Raw genomic sequence first — 21,668 nt, forward strand, 5'->3', positions numbered from 1 at the left:
GATATGATAGGGAATAAGCTCGCATCTTTATTCTTCTAATGTTAATTTGCACGGTAAAGGAGAGGGAACTGGAATAAATTTCTTCATATTGTTAAGTGGATTCTAGAGATATGCTAGGGAATAAGCTTTATCCTTTTTGTCAATACTAGTTTATTTTTATTTTGTATTTATGATCTATCTACCGATATGCAAGGTCCTTTTAGCATGCATCCATGGAAGTATTGGTCCATAGCGGACCACAATTTTCAACATTGATATCTTTTTTGAAATTCTAATTAATGAATTGTCAACATCAAATTATTTTCATCTTTCCCCCATTTTCTCCTCTCCTCATGTAGATCACAATTTAAAGATAAGATAAATAATGAGGAACAAACTCAACCGCGGAGGGCGAGAATCCTTGAGTACAATTACTTAGGCTTACTAAACGCACCAAACTACATAGAACTATATTAAACTATACTAGTTAGACAGTTAGCCATTATAGTTATGGCTGTTATGGACTCTAATATACATCTGAGGCATAATTGAGGTAAAGTAACTTCTCATTTTCAATAGAATATTATGTAAACTCTCACTTTTTCTGATTCTTTGATTTTTCCTTGTTTATTTATTTTGAAAATCCATGATTTATGCAATTGATTCTCGCTGCATGGTTTGCGATGTCATCTGCAATTTTCGTTGTCATGAGCACGCTCCTTTATCCATGCTTCTTATGGAATCAATTTGTAAAGCCTAGCTTCTCTGAATCAAATGCAACGATTTCGATGTTGCTCCACTACTCCGTTTATCTGTTGAGAATCATTAGATTCATTAGAGTTTCGGTATAGATATCAATCTAACGGCTATTGTGGTCCATTATGAACCAATGCATTCATGGTCAATGTTTGCATGCTAAAAGGACTCGACGTTCAAATACACACAAATTACGTAGAGTAAACATAAATTTGGTAAAACTAAAATTTTACCTGATATAAGAGTGTTTGATCAAAGACTCATTTTTTTGGGTCAAGATCAATGACTTAAGTAAATTTCAATTGACAGTGAAATCAAGAGCACGATAATATAAAGTCTACACACAAATAGTTGAAGGAGACGCATGAATGTTGAGAGTATTTTTTAGTTTGTGGGTGGTTGCTTTCATTCCAATCAATCAAAGGCGAAAATAATTCCCTCGCATCGCATGAGTCAATGACAAATACCACATCCAGCCATTGCTTTATTTTTTTTCTCCTCTTTTCCGCAACTATTAGTACCACCACTTGCCTCTAAACATGATCATTGTTTATATCCTATCCCCTCCCCACTAACTAGTTTTAATCAAATTTCAAATCCAATACCATATATATTACCCCACCAATACCATGAGTATTATTACTTGGACACTAGGAGAACCATATATTTTGCGCTAAATGAACAATGATACTCCCATTGTCATCATTGCAGCAAGAATTAAAATGTTGTTTGATTGATTGCAAGGTTCTTTCAGCTTATGCTTTCTGTCTCCCCAAAACTACGATAATGTTGGCATTAGTAAACTCAAAGCCTGCTGATACGGCAAATAAGGATCCATTTACTTTATGAAAATGTTTTTTTTACTTTTACTATTTAAAATGTCAGTTTTACTTTTATCAATTAAAAGGAAAAAAAAAAAAAAAAGACTCACCAAAGAGACTATTTTATCTTGTATTTCCGAAAACAATGAAAATAAAAAAAAGAAAACATATTCAATTTTTCCACCGGCTTTTAACGTAACCTATAACTCACCAAAGCGTCACTTGCAATGTACCTCCCCTGTATAACTACAAATATATTATGTCATGTCTTTTGGAATAAGCTAAACGAGAGCACTAGAAGTGAAGTGAAGTAAAGTAAAGAGTGATACTCATTCATTCATTTCAGAGCAGATCGAAGTAGAACAAGAGTAGCATTAGTAATTTGCTAAGTTCACCGGAGAACAGGTATCATCAATCGACCTTCTTTGATCCCATATATATATATCAATAAATTTTTTTCAAACTAATGTTCTGTTCTGCTCACACGCACTGAATAGATGAAATCTGAATGACACGTAACACTGTTTCGGTTAATACAAATTATCTCATCCCTGTCCAAATTCCAATCGTGCCTGCCAATACTGTTTTCTTTACAGTCTTGCGGTGGTGAATTTCTTAACAATCACCCTCACCTTACTGGCCCCATGTCAATAATATTGTAATTACTTTTATTATTATTATTATTATTATTTTAATATATTTTGAAATTATTAACATTATTTTATTTCTTATTATACGTTCTATTTTTTTGACTCAAAACTATTATATTGTTCTCTATATTATATTTAAGAATTTGTGATAACTTCTCTTTTAATTTAATTTTAAAAATGCAGCCTATAAATCAAAAAGTGAAAACTCGTTGTAGTTCTGAAAAAAAAACGCGAAACTCAATTTGGTACAATGTTGTTATGAGTCTCTTTAGGAGTTACCATGTCTTGTTGATTATTTTTTTTTTTTTTGAAGGATTGATTATTAAGGATTAATTGTTCATTGTCCGACTATCATTCGGGTAGGAAACTATTCCGAATTTATTTTAGAGAATAATTTTTTTTTTCCTAAAGGATCATATCGAATTTCATGGGTTTCTTAGGAAATTATTTCTTTAAAGAATTCTCTAATATTTTTTTGTCAAGTAATCTAAAGACTAAGGGTGTGTTTGGATCACCAAAGAAAGTAAGAGGAAAGATTGTAAGAGGAAAGATTGTTAAAGGAAAGAAAGTATGAGGAAAGTGAATGGAAAGTGAGATGATTTGTTAGGTTGTTTGATTATAGTGAAAGTGAATAGAAAGTGGAAGGAAAGAATAAACTATATTTTGTAAATGACATTTATACCCTTTTATAAAAATGATATATACACACATGTATTATTTTATAATAATAAAATAAAATGATAGTAGGTATTATGGTCTTTTCACTCAAAAAGCAGCAATCTGCCCACTTTCCGTCCTCAAACTTGTGGAAAGTTTTTGAGCGTAGGTCCCACCTCAAAACTTTCTTTCCCTAACTTTTCTTTGTCCTGCCAAACGGTGGAAAAGTACTGTAGCCACTCACTTTCTTTCCCTATCCTTTCTTTCCCTTATCTTTCCATGGATCCAAACATACCCTAAAAGTTAACCTTTTTAAGATGAATAAGTGGGATGTTCAGGTTCAAATCTTGTATATATTATGCAATGTCTCTAGTATATATTATGCAATGTCTTCATCAACTGAGTTAAGCTAACATGACAAAATATTCATAATAAACCATCTACTTACCTCGTGATAATACGGAGTATATGCACCACATGTGGTCTAACAAATTCTGCACCTAACAAACCACAATGGAGGATTTTTTTTTTTTAAAAAAAAAAAAAAACACAATGAAGGAGTCGATAAGAAATTAAGAAAAAACTCCATGAGGACCACATTCACAGAGAAGGAGGGGGTGACGTACGATATTGCTGCAACGGTACATTTTGCTTTCAGAGTTTTTTGGACTAGAAATACTTAGACACGATATTTGTATGTTTGGTTTTCTGGTTTGAAACATGTTGATTAGGCAATCTGATAAGAAGTGTTCCATTAAATATGATGGGCCTCCTTAATCCAATGGTAAATAAATATTGTAATGATGCAACATCAATATTATTCCTTGTGCTTATTAGAGAGGTAATAAATTTATATCTGATGTTTTTTTCCTCAATTTTGTTTTTGATGCATAGGCTCTAATTCTTGACAGGGTTTGTGATATTAATTAGTTAATTAATTTGAGAGTGGAAATCTGAATCTTTATCTAAATGGAGGCTGAAAAGGGTGTGTCTATCAAACAGTACTCAAATGAGGAAGTGGATGATGATGGAAGAATCAAGAGAACCGGTATGCATTCATTTCATTTCAGCATCTCTTTTTCTTTTCTTGGCATTTCAGAATCATATGTCCTTTTCATATAATTCATGTGTTTTATGTCGTTGTTGATACTCAAACAGTTATGAAAAAGATAGAAAAAAAATTAAATGTTCCTTTGAAAGATGTTTTCTTTTAAAATAATTTATTTTGGAAGATGCGACATTATTATATACTGCCATCTATTGAAATTGTCAATTTCTTAGCAAAATAAATAAAGAAGTTGAAACTTGAAAATAGTCCTCTTATTTTCTTTCATGACGTCAAACGGTGTCCTTTTCTTTTTTTGCAATAAAAGGTGTCTATTTATATTAATTTTTGTGGGGATTGTGAGTTGAAGGAGTAATAGAATTTGGAATATCTGATTTTCATGTCCATATTAACTAATGCTATCATTGAAAAATTAGTATATGACTAAAATTGTTTAAGTGTAAAAACTAAAAACAGAGAACACAAACTCATTGAGCAAATAAAACAACAACCAGTTAGATAATATATTTGATGTATTTAATGGAAATAATTGGATTTGAATGGATGCTTGTGGTTGCAGGGAACGTGTTGACGGCAACAACACACATAATAACAGTGGTGGTGGGTGCAGGAGTGTTGGCTCTAGCATGGGCAATTTCTCAACTAGGATGGATAGCTGGCATACTTGTTATGATCACATTTTCATCCATTTCTATTTACACTTACAATCTTATAGCTGATTGTTATAGATATCCAGACTCAGTTAATGGCAAGAGAAATTACACTTATATGCAGGCCGTTCATGCTTACCTAGGTATATATCATAAATACATCAATTCAAATTTAATCTAATTCCCACATTTATCCGACTTGAGGGATTAATTGCGCGGTAGAAGATACCCGATTCACGCTAAAATTGTACTACGTATATGATAATGTTAAAATTTTGTCCACTATTTTTGTCAACGCTAAATTCTTGTTCTATTTCAAATGTTTTAATTAGTTGCCCATTTTGTCATTAGGTGGAACAATGCACATATTTTGTGGATTGATTCAGTATGGGAAACTCGCTGGGATTACAGTGGGCTACACTATAACTTGCTCTACAAGCATGGTGTAAGTTATTACATTGATTAACCAGAGTATTTTTGGTCCTAAAATATGTGAGTGAGGTTGTATTATTGTGGTCCTTGAATGCATTGAAATTGCAAAACACCTCAACAAATTGATTAATAGAAGACACATTTGAGAATCAAACTAACTAACGAAAAATATGTTTTGAAGACTAAACTGATTAATGAAAAAGTGTATTTATTTATATATGTTTTTGTAATTTTGATGCATTCAGTCTTAATATTTAAGAAACAAAATCATACTCCCTAATTTATGGTATTGTTAATGTATACATGTGGCAGGGCTATAAAGAAATTGATTTGCTTCCACAAAAATGGCCATGAAGCTTATTGCAAGTTTTCAAATAATCCCTACATGCTCGGTTTTGGGATCCTTCAGATTTTATTGTCTCAAATCCCAAATTTCCATAAGTTAACATTGATATCAACTGTTGCTGCAATTACCTCTTTTGGTTATGCATTAATTGGAAGTGGACTCTCTCTAGCAGTTGTGGTGTCAGGTATAACCTTCATCACTTGTGTCTTTCCAACAAAATATTAACAACATATATTCCAATTATTGGATAATTATGAAATTTGTTTGACAATATTATTCCAATTATGTATTTACTAAGGCATTTTTGGCTGTGAATAGGGAAAGGAGAAAGAACCAGTTTGTTTGGAACCAAAGTAGGACCAAGGTTATCAGAAGAAGACAAAATTTGGAAAGTTTTGACTGCTTTGGGAAACATTGCACTTGCTTGCTCTTATGCTACTGTTGTCTATGATATAATGGTAAAGTAACATTATATTATTAATTAGAAGTATAAAAAAGTAGACTTGGCATATTTGATTCATCCACTAGTCCCATTGATATCAGTTATCTCTAATCTATGTTTTTATTTAGGACACATTAAAGTCAAATCCACCGGAAAGCACACAGATGAGAAAGGCAAATGTGTTGGGGATCACTACAATGACAATACTTTTCCTCCTATGTGGTTCACTTGGCTATGCTGCATTTGGTGATCACACTCCAGGGAACATCCTCACTGGTTTTGGATTTTATGAGCCCTTCTGGTTGGTTGCTTTGGGGAATGTATGCATTATAGTCCATATGGTAGGAGCATATCAGGTAATCGAATTTCTGTTTTAGTAACTGATAGATAAAAAAGAGATCATATTAGAGACACAACTTATTAAAAACATAATTGTATGTATGTTGATATAACGTTGCAGGTGTTAGCTCAGCCAATATTTCGTATAGTTGAAATGGGTGCCAACATGATGTGGCCGCGTTCATCTTTCATAAATGAGGAACACCCAAACAAAATTGGCTCTTTGACATTCAACATCAACTTATTTAGACTAATTTGGAGGACAATATTTGTGATAATGGCCACAGTTATTGCCATGGCAATGCCATTCTTCAACGAGTTTCTTGCATTGCTTGGAGCATTTGGATTTTGGCCACTCATTGTCTTCTTCCCGATACAAATGCACATCTCTCAGAAACATATAAACAGATTTTCATTGAAGTGGTGTGTGCTCCAACTATTGAGTCTTGTTTGTTTTTTTGTTTCAGTAGCTGCTGCAGTTGGTTCCATTCATGGAATTAGTAAGAATATCACAAAATACAAACTCTTCATGTATAAACAATAGCCTATTTCAAAATGGAGCCTAGAGTTATTGTAGCTCATGTAAAATAATTTTCTTTTGTTAATCTAAAATGTAGTAATGTTGTTTCTAAGATCAAAAAACTATTAAACACATTGTTATATCTTGTCCACCAAGTTATTTTAGAATTTCCAATTATTACGTCTGAACACGCTTTAATTGTTGCTTCTATCTTTTCCATGTAAGCATTCTTTTAAGACTTACTCCTCAAAAGATTTTCACAAAAGAAAAATATCAAAATCAATGTTGATTATCCTCAAAACTGTATTATAAGAGTGTGTTTCGATGAAGTAATCAAAAACTAAGGAAATTAGAATTCTAACAAATTCAAATGCTTCAATTGAATTGTCTTCATCTCTAGTTTTTTTTTTTTAATTTGGATATGGTAATAAAATTCTTCATTCCTAAATATTTTTTTATAAAATTTTAAAATGTTGAGTGACAAATTTTCATAATTTTAAAACGTAGGGTACGATTTGGAATTTCTAAAAATTATAGGGACCGATTTATAATTTATGGATCATTTTGCAAAATTTGAAAAATTCAGGCACCAATTTTAAAAATTTGAAAGAATTAATCACAAGGACCAATGTGAGATTCACCATGTATAGAGTAAGAAAGCAATTTAAAATTCTTAATTTTCTATTTGAAATTACTTAAATTTAGCTTTGACAACATATTTCATGAAATCCTTTCATTTTGAACACTCTTCCAATTTATCATCAAAACATAGAAATTTACATAAAAGAATCTAAATTACCCTATGGAATTACATTACTTCAAAAAATTCTTCACCCACCCATACGGTATTTGGGGATTGGGTTGTGTGATCTACTATGGAGAATGTGTAGTCGTGATGATTTGAGGATGGATGCCAGAAATGAATGATTTAATAAAGAACTTTCATAAAATTTTGCTACTTTGGGTGCGTAAAGAGTGTCTCAAAGACATTCGTTATCATTTTCCTTTAATAAATGCAATAGACATGAGAACTTTCAATTGCTTACATTTCCAAGGTTTATTTAGCTTTAGGGTTTGGTCTTTAAGACACAAAGGAAATGGTCAGCCTTAATTGACATCAATAATTATCTACCTAGACTCTATAATCGTCCACCGTTATGATTAGAAGTGTATACTCCCTATGGAATAGAGATAATTTTCATTTCTTAAAATAAATGGACATCATCATCATTATAGTTTTGGTGTATAATCCTAATTGTAAGTGATTTTTTCTTTATCCCTTAATATAAGATTTTTTTACAAAATTTCACATGCATTAATGTTTTCTTTACAAAACTGTCCCTATTTAGTTCACTACTCTCTCACACACACACACACTCTCTCTCTCAATATGAATATTTATAGGGGTGAATATGTAAAACTTCTGAATAATTTCTTAATCCAATTTTTTTTCTTAATTTTCGTGATTTTTCTAAAGGTTTCTATAATAAGAGACAAAGTGTATGTGTGTGTAAAGGAAGATGTTACATGTGTGTAAGAAAAAGAATAAAATGTGTTAGAAATTAGAAAAGTCCTAAAGCTCGTAGGATTGCCAATAATCCCTAAAAGTTAATAGAAGTTTTTTTTAGAATATTCTGTCATCACTTATAGGTATCTTAGAAAAGTTCTCAAAAAGAAGATGGTCTTTGTTGATATAGGCGATCAATTCTTTTCAGTCATCCTCAACTATATAGTTCATTCATACGCAATCTCTAGATCCATCCCATTTGTGTTTTCTTCCACATAAGTGTGACAAAAGTTGTTTCTTGACCATTCCCCATAGAGTAGCGACACTTGTTTCCCTGGTCGGTCCTTCATTGTGACAATTGCAACGTTAACTCTATTTAGTAGGAAGGATATTTGTCGAGAAAAGGCTCATTTTCTCTTTGACACAAAACACAAACGAATAAATGAAAAAATCACCTATTACACACATTCTCGTGTCTTTTTTCGCACACGTAAGCACTTCGCTTGCAATAATAGGAAAATGATTAATATCATGAACAATTTACTCACAAAATAGTCTAGATGTTATATCATTGGCAGATACCCATGATTTCTAGGAAAAAGAAAGCAATTACTAAGCAATATCCATTTCTTCTTAAAATCTAACAATTGTTATTCATGCAATTAATGATGTTCTTCAAGATAAATAGCAATGTGTTCATCAAGAATGCAAATTCATTCGATTCTAACATTAACTATATTTAGTAGGAATGATATTTACACACATTCTCATGTCATTTTTTCCGCGCATGAACGCAAGCATTTCCCATACTATAATAGGACGATGGTTTTTATCATGATCGGTTTTCTCATGAAATATACGTCACACTAAATAGTCATGATATCGTATCATTGACAGGGACCAATGATTTCTAGGGAAAAAAGTAATTACTTAGCAATATCTATTTTCTTCTTAAAATTGAACAAGTGTTATTCACGACGTTCTTCATGATAAAGAGTAATATACTCGGTAAGGATTAAAATTAGATCGATTGTAACATTAACTCTATTTAGTAAGAAGAATATATGCCGGAAAAAAAAAGTTCTCTTTAACATAAAACACACATGAATAAATGAAAATGTCATCAATCACACACATTCTCATGTCATTTTTTTTTCGTGCATGTACGCAAACATTTCCCTTACTATAGCAGGAAAATGATTCATATCATGACCAGTTTCCTCACTAAATTATGTTATTTAGTAAGAAATTGATATTTAGTTTCTCTTTGACAGAAAACACACACAGATAAATGGAAGTATAATCAATATAATCACACACATCCTCGTTGCCTATTTGCGCATACACACGTTTCCCATACTATAATAGAAAAAGCTTTCTGGGTGGTGGGGGTTACCTAGCAATGTCTCTTTCTTCTTAAATTCAAACAAGTATTATTTGTGTGGTTTATGATGTTCTTTATATAATAGTTGGTAGATCCCAAAAGTCAAAGTTTGAAATTCCCCAATTGATAGGTTATTCGTAAATTACATTGTAAATTATCAATAAGGTTGGTGGTTCTCTTTAACTTGACATGAGGGTAGTTCTTCTCTAATCTTTCTTTTTTGTTTAAAACAACATTCCAAACAAAACAAATAGTGCAAGAGGTATTCAATTTAACCTCCGACAATCAAAAGGAAGACAATTCATAAGATCAATACACCACTCATAAAATAGACGGTGATCACCCTTTATCTTAGTCATAAACTATTTTCAATATTGACTCTTAACGAGTCAGAAAATATTCTACCACTTTTTTATATCTTAAATAATTGAATGTCAAATCAAAGCTAGACGTTTTCCCTTTGACCTTTCGCCCTAAAAGAAATATATACCTTGGATAAGGTGTGAAAAACATGTGGCATAACCAACATCACTATGAGCCATTTGTCTAACTCATGACAAATAAAAGAGAGATTTCACATATTGAGAACAAGTGTATTTCTCACTCTTGTAGTCTAAATTTTGTATATACAAAAAAAAAAAATTGCATTGAACGGTTAACACGCTTTGAATTTAATTCACGTGTAAATTATATTGAGGTTTTCTTTAATTATATTATTGATGCGAAGTATTCTTCAACTTTGTCGATAATTAATCTTCGTAGGTTCTAAAATATCATCTCTAGTGAGGTTACCCTTTCGTACCAAGTTTTTTTTTCCTATCCACAAGGTTTAAATTCAAGACTTTGTTTAAAGAATTTGAATTCAGTTTTACTTGGACCATTGTATTGTTAGTCAATTTTATGGGGTTTGACCAAATATTATTAGTTTTTTGCTCATATATTTTAAATGGTATAACATAATTATTTTCAACTTCACTTATAATTTCTATTTATTTATTTTGACTTGTTGAATACTCAAACTCCTAAAACAATCAAAATAAATATCTTATTTAAAAGAAAATGTCGATATAAAACAGTTATAAGGGAACGTTTATCTGAATATAAATAAATAAAATGTAGATAAAATTGAAAAAAATATTAAACTATTCAAATATACTCCTACTAGAAACAAAAAATACAATTTAATTTTATTGAACCCCACCTGAATGAAACAAAGGAAGACTAGAATAATAAATAAGAGAAGTGTGCAACGTCAATGTGATTTACTCATTCTCCCGAGAGAGTGAACGACCTACGCGTCATCGCTTCCCACAAGGTAACATTTATTTTGACTTCTTTGTCACACTATCAGTGCATTGTGTTCATCTTCATCACAAATAATTAATTGATTCACATTACATTGCTATACCTTTATAAACCTTGTTTGTTATTCATTTTCTTCTTCATAAAATTTCAGAGAGGCTTCAAACCTTTATTTTGTTTCTGAGAAATGAAGGAAATCATAGAAGTGGAATCCGGTGTTACAACTCCAAGTGCTCTTCTTGATGATGATGGGAGAACCAAAAGAACTGGTATCATTTCTCTTTCTATTCTAATTCTAATTTAGTAATTTCTCTATATTTTCTCCATGCATTTCTCATGCTTGGTTTTTACAATCTCCTTGTTATTTGGTTTTTAACAACCCGTAAATCATGCACTTTTTTTTATCTCTATACTCCGTCCAAAGTATGTATTTGGTCCACGTTTAGACGAAATATATATACATTTTTGCTTATATTTTGTTATGGAGAAGGAAATATCTATATACAAATCGAATATTCATCATGTATAATTGTGAAAATTAATTCATGAGATACTGTAGGACCTAAGCAAGCAATAAATTCTTTTTGAGTTTTAGTGTTGGTTTATGTCTGGACTTAAGTTCTAACTTAAGATCTGATTAAGCTTTGTGTTTGTAAACTATATGAAATGTAATTACAATGACAATTTGAGTTTAAAAATGAAAATTAATAAAACTACCAATTCATGAATTTGCCCTTATGATTCATCGAACGTTTCTTGCATTATTTTTAATTTTTGTGCTTCATGAATTTACCCTTTTGATCACTATACTGTCATTTACTCCACAAACTAGTACGTTAAATATCAAAAGGGCAATCACTAAACTAATAGGTAGTAATATCTAAAGACAATCAAAAGGGCAATCCCTAAACTAATAAGTATCTAAAGACAATCAAAAGGCAATCACTAGACTCATTTTTTTATGTTCTTTTACTCCCTCCGTTTTAAAATGAGTGTCGCTTTAGCCAAAAAAAATTGTTTCAAAATGAATGTCACTTTCAGTTTCCAATGCAATAATAACTTTTTCTTTTCAATTGTACCCTCCAATTAATACTCTTCACACTACTTCCAAAGTATTACTTTTAAAACTAACCAATAGTTAATAAGGATAATTTGGTAAAATAAACATTCTCTTTCTTTTAATCATTGTATTTCTTAATATGTGTGTAAACACCTAAAACGACACTCATTTTGAAACGGAGGGAGTACATAACTAATTTTTTTATGTTCTTTTACATAATCTAGTCATTAACTACTTTTCCCAACCTACAACTGTCGTGATTTAAAATTTTGATACATGATCACCAGGGGCGGTTTTACCACCCAGCTAGCCTGGGCACACGCCCGGACTCAGTCCCGGATCTCGTAGGAGACCCATAGGTGCCACTGCAGTCCTCAACTTGCCTATAACTATCATGTTATCCATAATTTATCATATATCACATGGTGTTGCAATGGATAGGCACGATCCCAAACTCCCCTGCTCCGTGGGAACCCTCCTTTTTTATTTTCTATTGTATTAAAAAAAATATTTTTATTAAAAAAAAAGGTTCCGTAAAGGACTCGAACCGCGGTTGTCCACATTAATTTCTTCGTCCACATTAATTTCAACAAAACAAACCACTGCACCAATTCACAATTTTGCTAATATCCTAAAACTGTTTAATATATATTTTGAAAATATTTTGCCCAGGCTCTGCAAAATTTCTGGCTCCGCCACCGATGATCACTGAACTATTTTATAGATTAGTTCTCATTCATGAAAGACTAATAACACATCTTATTATTCGTTTGTATTCTATTTTTGTATAAATTATTATAATTAGTTGTTTAAAACTAACATAAAAACAATGATAATTTAGATTAAAAATATATTTTATAAATAAATAGTTATTATTTTATTAATAATATCAATTATTAATCTTTTGATAGCAAGTGTATATATGGATTTATATGGGATTGCAAATGAGTCGGTTTGTGTCGAGCTTGTTTCAGCTCAACTTGACCCGAGTTTGATATCAACATTTTCTTTAAGTTTAAACTCGACTTGATTGAAGTATGCAAATAAAACAATTCAATTTGTTATAGTTCGAATCACATCACATAATTTATAAGTCAAACAATTAACAAAGATCTTTGACCTATGAAAAATATAAATGTAAATTAGATCTATGAAAAATAATTCTTTTTTTTTTGGATAAATCGTTGTGCTTCAAATGATTAATTATATGTCCTTCATAAAAAAAATATTAATTATGTGTCTACTTATATATAATTCTCGGTAGAATAGAGGGTGCGTTTGTTTCAACTTTAAAAAAAAAAAGATTTTGTGTCAAAAGAATCTAGAGATTTTTTTTTTAGAGATTTTAAAAAAAAATCTGAAGTTATTTGTGTTTGTCTACTATCCATAAAAATCCATTTTTTTAAAAAAATGAGTTCTAACATGCACATGTGTTATCTCCTTGTTGTTGAAAAAAATAGATTTTGAGAAAAGCTAATCCTAATAGCTTTTCATTTTAGGGTCAAAATAGATTTTTTTGATAAAATGATTTTTCTAAAAATCCTAAACAAACACTTAAAAATGAAAAAAGTGATTTTTTTAAGGGAAAAAATAGATTTTTTTTGGAAAAAATCTGAAACAAACGGGCCCAGAATCACCACATAAATGAATTCTGTGTGCTTTGCTTCCCAGCGAAAAAAGAAGTTTTGGGTGTTAATTTTTTTTTTTAAAGAAATAATTAAAGTTTTTTTTTTTACTTCAATTAAAGAAATAGTTAAAGTTAAAAGTATATTTTGTCAAAAAAAAAAATTAAAGTTAAAGTATATATTTTTTTGTAGTCAAAAGAAAAATTAAAATAAATAAAAGAAAGAGATACAAGAACGAGGGACATTAAACTGTACAACGCAAACGGTGATACAACAATATAAATCAGACATAGTGATCAACTCTAATATATCCTAACAAGAATTCACTAATTACGGATGCAATCCAATGAACTCGCGTACATGCACAAAACCAAGATACAAAAATATGAAAAGTGAACATTGCGATGAACATTGCGAAGAACAGTGGACCGTCATAATATTCCTAAAGGCTTAAAAGCCTTCTAGAAAGGATTCAACACTTCGCCTTGTTCCAAGACTCGTGCTTGGGGGACTATAGACCGTCATAATATTCCTAAAGGCTAAAAAGCCCTATAGAAAGGCTCAAACGCCCTTCAGAAGGGCTCCTGAGGCCTAGGCGTGCCCTCTCTAGGGCGCTGCCTTTCTTAGCTTCTAGAATCCTCTAGAAACTGCCTAAAAGACCAAAAGCCCAGCTTCGTTGGGGTTGAAGTCACGCTAAAACAAGCCCACAAGGAAGTTATAAATACCACCCTTGGGAACACTCTCAAGGCATCTCATAAACAGTCTAAACCCTAGATTCCTATTATTGTACTCTTAGCAAGTACAAACAGTTATGGTTTAATTTCAGCGAATGGATCGATTGTCAGCATGATATCAAGATCCAAGTGCTAACAGCTCCTTGAACAAATCAGCAAGCGAAAAGCTCTTTCAAGCACGAAGTACCGGCGTGTGGGCAAACAAGACGACTTGAAACCTGCAAATCTCAACATATTTAGAAACATCATAAAGTCAAAGAAGTAAGCCACCAAATGCAACCGGTTTCATATAGACGCGTAAGAACTCAGATCGAGGGATGAGTCTTAAAAATCAAACCCTTTCGGGTTAATAGAACCAGACCCTTTTGGGTTTTTGAGTCACAAACACGCAACCACTATAAAATGAGTAAGTTTAAATAACTCAATCTTGTATCGAACAACATAATAGTCGTCGAAGACCCACAAAACAAGCATAAACAAACATCCGACGACTATCAAACAAAACAAAACACACAAAGAGAATTGAAACGACAACGGAAAACACCCACTCAAACCCGAAAGAACGGATATGAGTCTACCGAACGGTGAAAAACTACTGACGAACAAGACATAAATGCCCATCAACGAACAACCGACAACTGACGAAACAAACACAATCGACGAGCAACAAAAACCACAAGAAGGAGCCTAACACCAACGCAATCCAAAAACAAACCACCTCCCGACCACAAACCACCACCATCTATCGATGCGCATGAACTCCCATTAGTCTTGCTAGAGCAAAACTGAAGGAGACCCAAAACGAGTCAACCACCCCTTTGCGGACCCAAAGTCGGATCTGGAAAAGAGGAGTTTGTTTCACAACAGATCGACGATTGGTGGAGATCTAAAATGAAATAGTAGCCACCGATAGAGGAAAGGTAAGAGGGTGCCAACTATGGTGGAAGGGACGAGAGTCCCCTGGTGGTGCGGCCAAAAGGGTCGAGCACACCACCTCTCAGTCATGACTACATCTTGGTAGTTTGGGTTTGGATTTGGGGGGAGGGTTGAAGTTTGAAATGACGACGCGGAAGTAAGAAAGAAGCTTTTGACGAAAGAGGTGCGAGCTTTTTAGGAAGAGGCAATTTTATGTCATGCAATTTTAAAAGTTAAAGTATATATATTCATGTAAAAAAAAGGTTAAAGTATATACTAATATATTTTTTTTCAAATAACTTAATAACTATATATAAAATAGTCTGAATTATATTTTTTATCTCTTAAATTCTTTTTGGTCCATTAAATTATAAACATTAAACGATTTGTCTCCTTTTTTTCTTGTCATTTTGATAACTTTACTTACAAATATTAGATATTTTGATCCTTTAAATTACAAAATTTAAACATTTTAGTCCTTCCTATTAGCTATGGACCAAAATGTCTTAATATTTCAAACTTAAGAGTGTCCAATATTTATTTATATTTACTCTTAATTCAATATATTCTTCTTTGGTGTTTATAATCACGGTGAATGCATCAATAATTAATAAAATTAATTTGATAATGGTGTTGTTTTGAACGAGAATTGCAGGAACAGTATGGACTGCGAGTGCACATATCATAAACGCAGTTATTGGGACTGGAGTGCTCTCCTTGCCATGGGCTATGTCCCAAATGGGTTGGGGTCTTGGAATATCCTGCATTTTCATCTTTGCTGGTGTTACACTCTACACTTCAAATCTTCTTGCTGATTGTTATAGATCACCTGATCCTGTTACTGGCAAAAGAAACACCACTTACATGGAAGCTGTCAAAACTCACTTAGGTGGAAAACAACACGTTTTTTGTGGATTGGTCCAATATGGCAACCTTGCTGGCTTTACTATTGGCTTCATCATAACAACATCTACAAGTATAGTGTAAGTTTTCTTTTATGTTTCATCAAATAAAAGAAAGCATAAATTATTAAAATTTTATATCCTGTAATAATTGTAGTGTAAAAAAAAAAAAAAAAATCATTTCAGTTAATCATGTGATGTATTAATGATGTTAATTGCATGTATATTTCAGGACGATACTTAAAAACAATTGCTTCCGGAAGAATGGGTTTGAATCTCCATGCCGTTTTTCTAATAATCCATACATGATTGGTATTGGAATCATTGAAATAATACTTTCTCAAATCCCCAATTTTCACAAGTTATCTGTGCTATCAATCATAGCAGCTTCCATGGCTTTCGGGTACGCATCCATCGGTGTTGGACTTTCACTTGCAACCGTTATCCAAGGTTAGTTAATCTCTCTCTCTCTCTCTTCTTTGAGTTCTTTTCGTGATAAATCTATCTTTGAGTTATATATAAAATAAAGCAAAAATTGAGATACCACTCAACACAAACATTCACTTTAATATTTTATTTTTGATACTCATTTTTTTTATTAAAAATTACATGAGTTATACCATTTAAAAAACGAGTCTCACATAAATTGATGTTAATGTTTCAATCACTACTCAAGTTTAGTTTACTAGACAACTTTATATTAGTAGAGCTTATTGCTAATTTGAGTTGAGAATTTCTTTTTCCACACTCTCCTTGCTTCTCGCGTGAGCTCCACTTTTTCCATCTTCAAATTACCCTGGTTTCTCACCAGATCAGTTTCTAAGAGCACTTGTATTTCATATGTTGACATATTTCAGATTATATAGTCCGAACTATTCATATTTTTTTCGAATTATGTTTTCCAAATTGTTTTGAAACAAGAAATGTAGGAATCAGGGTAATTTGAAGGTGTTTTATGAATTTTTTGGGGATTCAGATTAAATAATTCGAGTTTTCTACAATATTTAAGATTATATAATCCGAACGGGGATAAAATAAGAAAAATGGAGGGCGCACTAGAAAGTAGAAATTAAGAAATTCTCATATGATTTATACAATATGCGTTGGGCATATGCATGTAATTTGTTTCTTGCGTACACAATGATCACCGGGGGTAATTAGAGGATGCTTTACACACACCCGTATATTGCTACAAACTCCTATTCTTTTTTAAAAAATACCTTAAAGTATACTTTCTAGAGGTTCATGATATAGAATATTCATAGCATGGTATTAAAGGATGATAAATGATATTTTAACGCAGAATTTAATATTAAAATTCGACAATAATTTAGTTGACCAACAGAGTTCAAAGATGTGTTTAATTACATTTAGTAAACAATTAATGAATATAAGGTGTCACAACTCATTAACCCTTCATTCAATGCAATTAGCTACAATTTTAAACGATATTAACGACGATTTTCAAGTGTATATTTAAACTTAGATTGTAGTTAATGAATATCATGTATATTTGAACATTGAAGGTAGTGGTTAACACTTCAGAGTTTAAAATCGTGATTAATTGTGTTTTGTGGATGATTCAAGAATTGTGACACCTTGTTGTATTCATTAATCATTTATTGAAAGTAATTAACCACATGAGTAGTAAGTACTAACAATATTCACTCTAACATTCTATTTTTAATAGAGCAATGCTATTTGGTGCGATAAATTAACGCACGAAATTGGATGAATGGTCTAATAAAGAAGTGTTTCATGAATTTTCGGATTTTTGTCATGTTTTTAATACAAGACATAAAAAGCCACACAACATCACTAACACCTACTTAACATCACTAACAAATAGAAAATAATAATTCATTGACAGATATTAGGGCATCCAACTAATTATATATAATTAAAAAATTCTTCAACTTTTAATCTCTATAAAATTTTCGATCATCACTTTTGGTCCCTATTTTAAGTCAATTTATGTGTAGCATTTGTATTTTATAATAAAATTGTGTGGAATGTTGTAAAAATTTCTCCCAAAAGAAATTAGAATTTTTCAACAGGGCAGGCCTAAGGGCCAGGCCACCCAAGCAAGGGCTTTAGACCTCAAGATTTTGTAAAAATTTCTCCCAAAAGAAATTAGAATTTTTCAACAGGGCAGGCCTAAGGGCCAAGCCACCCAAGCAAGGGCTTTAGACCTCAAGATTTTGGGTTAAAAAAAGGCCTCGAAATAAGTCAAGGTAGCTATAAATATATTATATGACATACAATAATCAATCTTTATCTAACTTAGTTGATCAATTTTAAGGCTTCAAATCCTTTTGGTCCTAAGTTAAAATCTTGGAGTTAACAAAACTTGTTTATTATGCTTTTAATAAGTATTGTGTTATTTAACTTTTTTAATAAGCAATGTGTTATTTTTTTTAATTCCAAAAGGCCTCTTTATAAAATTTGTTTTAGGCCTCTTGACACGTTGGGCCGGCCCTGTTTTTCAACAAATATAAATTACAATCGAAGGCCCACAAGTGAAGATGGAAATTTTTTTAAAGATTAAAATTGTTTTTTTTTAAAAGACTAAAAAAACATATTTGATTTAAAATAAGACATTGATGATTGGAATAATGGGTTGTTGTGACTTGTGGTATTGGTGGAGGTAGGGACAGTAAGGATTTAGGATAACACACACAAACTAAAATAAAAGTTCCAGACTCTGGGTTGTCTCAACGGTGAGTGAGGCGGTGATTGACACAAACCAAAGAAAATTTATGAAGGGATTCTTTTATTAACATTCGTCTAATTTCGTGCGTAATTTTGTTGCATCATATAACATTTTCCTTTTTAATATTCATTCTCTTATTTTACAAAACTAATGTAAGTTTTTCTACTTTATGTGTGACCTATTTTAAAAAACGGTTGGTCCACATGAATTTTATTACTCAATAACAAATCGGGTGTCGGAAAGATAATCTTAGAGTGAGTATTGTTAGCACATCTCCAATATCATATATTTGAAATTTGTTAATCATCTAAATTATGTCTAATTTTGATGTAAATTGGTCAATGAAAATAACACAAAGGATAACATTCAGTGGCTAAAGCCTTTTGTTGTGATGAAGCTAACAATTATGAGGACTTATTAATTTGGTTTGGAACAGGGAATGTAAAGAGCACATCATTTTCGGGAAGCAACAAGGGGCGTAGTTCAACAGATATAGCATGGAATATCCTTGTTGCAATTGGAGACATTGCACTTGCCAGTGCCTACACTCAGATTGCAGTAGATATACAAGATAGTTTGAAATCATCACCTCCAGAAAATAAAGTGATGAAGAGGGCAAACATGATTGGTATATTCACTATGACAATTTTCTTCATGTTGAATGCATGTGCTGGATATGCTGCATTTGGCTCAAACACTCCTGGTAATATACTCATGAGCTCTGGCTTTCACAAGCCCTTCTGGCTATTGGAATTGGCCAATGTCTTCATAATTGTTCACCTTCTAGGAGCATTTCAGGTTTGTTGGTTAACATCAACACATTATAAAATTGTCTTTAAATTCATCATCATATATATCTGCCCAAATTCTATTTAAATTTTTTCAAATATGTCACTTTTTCATGTTTTCAAGATTAGTATGAGAAACGGTCTAAAAACATTTTTAGTTTTTATTTTATAAAGTTTGTGTTCATTTTAAATTATTAACAACAAGATGAAAGGCTTAAACAATTATGATAAAGAAAATATGTTGGAAAGGCAAGAATATGTTTTTAGAAACAATGAAAATAGTGTTTTAACAATATATCCAAAAATGTTAGATAGGTTAGATTGTGTTGGCTTTTTGAATTTGATTCACTGTTTAATTTGCTTACAATCATATTTAACCTTTGAAGTGAATTTTGGGTTTTACTTTGACTCGATGTTTTCGGTACAAGATTGAACTAGTCGGTTCAACCGATTGAAATGAGAATTGATCAATTAGTTCAACCACGCTCACTTTTTAGTCTATCTCAATCGAATCACGGTTGGTTCAACCGATTCTTTTTGTTTCCTGTCACTTTTTTGTAAGAAAATGTATTTTTAATACTTATATTTTTATTAGTCAAAGTTCAATCGTGGTTCAACCAAACCAATGGAACCATCATTTGGTAGTCTCACTAGTTTGACATCTAATACATTTTTAAAATATTTCTTTGACTAATTATTGTATTCGTTTCTTCTCTTCATTTTACCCTGTAATAATGGACACTGATCCTAAATGATTTATGGACAGGTAATAGTCCAACCTTTATTTCGTATAGTTGAAATATTGGCTGCCCAAAAGTGGCCAGACTCAAGTTTCATAACAAGGGAAATTCCTATGAACATTGGCCAAATAAAATACACCATCAATCTCTTTAGGTTAGTTTGGAGGACTACATTTATTGTGGTGGTAACTGTTCTAGCCATGGCAATGCCCTTTTTCAATGACATGATTGCCCTTCTTGGTGCCCTTGGGTTTTGGCCTTCAGTGGTGTATTTTCCAGTGGAGATGTACATTGTGAGACAAAAGATCAGAAAAGGAACAATTCGTTGGTTTGGGCTTCAAACATTGAGCCTTTTCTGTTTACTTGTGTCATTGGCTGCAGCAATTGGAGCTATTCATGGGTTGAGTCAAGCTATTGGCAAATATAAACCCTTTATGTATAAGGCATAGTGAGCGTGCTTTCTTGGTTTAATTAATGTATTATATGGATTAGGATCGCCTATCATATAATACTATATAATTATACAACTTTGTAAACCATTTAGTATGGTTACTGTCTGTGTCTGAGTTTGACGATATAGATTTTAGACTGCTTAATGAAATAAACGAAGGGAAAAAAAATTCTGCTGCAGCTAAAAGATTAAGTTACAACATGATAAAAATAACCGTGTCACGCAATTTTCAATCTCGGCTGTCAGATCTCAAAATAACCGTCGAGGTTGTTTAAAAGTGATTTTGTTATTGTAAAATTTAAGTCATCCAATTTCAAAATAATGGTTGAGATTGTTCCCAGCATGTAAATGTTTGCTTCTCTAACAGTACAGAAATGTGTATCACTGTCTGCACAAGCTGCGAGGACAACAAACACGAGTATTTGACTGCTTTAAAACTGAGTGTGTTTGTCTGTGGAAAATTGAATACTAAAGAGAGACCCTTCTAGTTAAATGATGAATTAAGGCTTTTGAAATTTTGACTAATCGAACAACACATGAAAACAGCCAAACTTGGAATAAATAGATAAATGGAAACTTTCCTAACCACTATATTTGACATTTACATTGCCACTGATGCCAGTTGGTTCATGAGTGCTACGTGATAATTGACTACCGGGGCAACTCGTGAAATGGTTTTGGGGTAAAAGTGGACAGAGTGAAATAATTTCAAATGTTTCAAAAAGTTACAATAAATCAATTGAAAATAATTTACAAAATTGAGTATTTAAAAAATCAAGAAGCCCACAAGATTTAAGGGCAGCAATTTGTTTTGATCACAGTTCATGAACTACACTACTGTAGTGTTAAGAAACCACACATCAACTCGTGTTTCTAAACAGCCCCATTA

The 21,668-nt window shown here is 31.8% G+C and overlaps 2 protein-coding genes across 8 annotated transcripts; both read left to right on the top strand.

The window, feature by feature from the left end:
- The first annotated feature begins 338 nt into the window (after positions 1-338).
- LOC146942775 (amino acid permease 8-like) lies at positions 339-6,790 on the top strand. Of its 7 annotated transcripts, none has more exons than XM_085756849.1 (8): positions 339-532; positions 3,775-3,911; positions 4,489-4,722; positions 4,931-5,024; positions 5,324-5,541; positions 5,676-5,815; positions 5,928-6,155; positions 6,260-6,790. In XM_085756849.1, exons 2-8 carry the CDS (start codon positions 3,833-3,835, stop codon positions 6,680-6,682), a joined length of 1,416 nt encoding a protein of 471 aa, XP_085612975.1. In that variant the 5' UTR covers positions 339-532; positions 3,775-3,832; the 3' UTR covers positions 6,683-6,790. The 7 variants fall into 7 exon arrangements, with proteins under 7 accessions (XP_085612975.1, XP_085612976.1, XP_085612972.1 ...); XM_085756850.1 differs by lacking the exon at positions 339-532 and adding an exon at positions 1,835-1,961 and having other exon boundaries at positions 3,758-3,911; XM_085756846.1 differs by lacking the exon at positions 339-532 and adding an exon at positions 1,835-1,961.
- A 3,971-nt stretch (positions 6,791-10,761) lies between these two features.
- LOC146942776 (amino acid permease 1-like) lies at positions 10,762-20,967 on the top strand. The gene is made up of 6 exons (XM_085756854.1): positions 10,762-10,864; positions 11,006-11,120; positions 15,841-16,168; positions 16,320-16,537; positions 19,237-19,598; positions 20,355-20,967. Exons 2-6 carry the CDS (start codon positions 11,039-11,041, stop codon positions 20,775-20,777), a joined length of 1,413 nt encoding a protein of 470 aa, XP_085612980.1. The 5' UTR covers positions 10,762-10,864; positions 11,006-11,038; the 3' UTR covers positions 20,778-20,967.
- Positions 20,968-21,668: the final 701 nt, after the last annotated feature.

The sequence above is a fragment of the Medicago sativa genome, chromosome 3, assembly GCF_051527215.1.
Source record: "Medicago sativa cultivar Bolivia chromosome 3, Bolivia_mono, whole genome shotgun sequence".
NCBI lineage: Eukaryota > Viridiplantae > Streptophyta > Magnoliopsida > Fabales > Fabaceae > Medicago > Medicago sativa.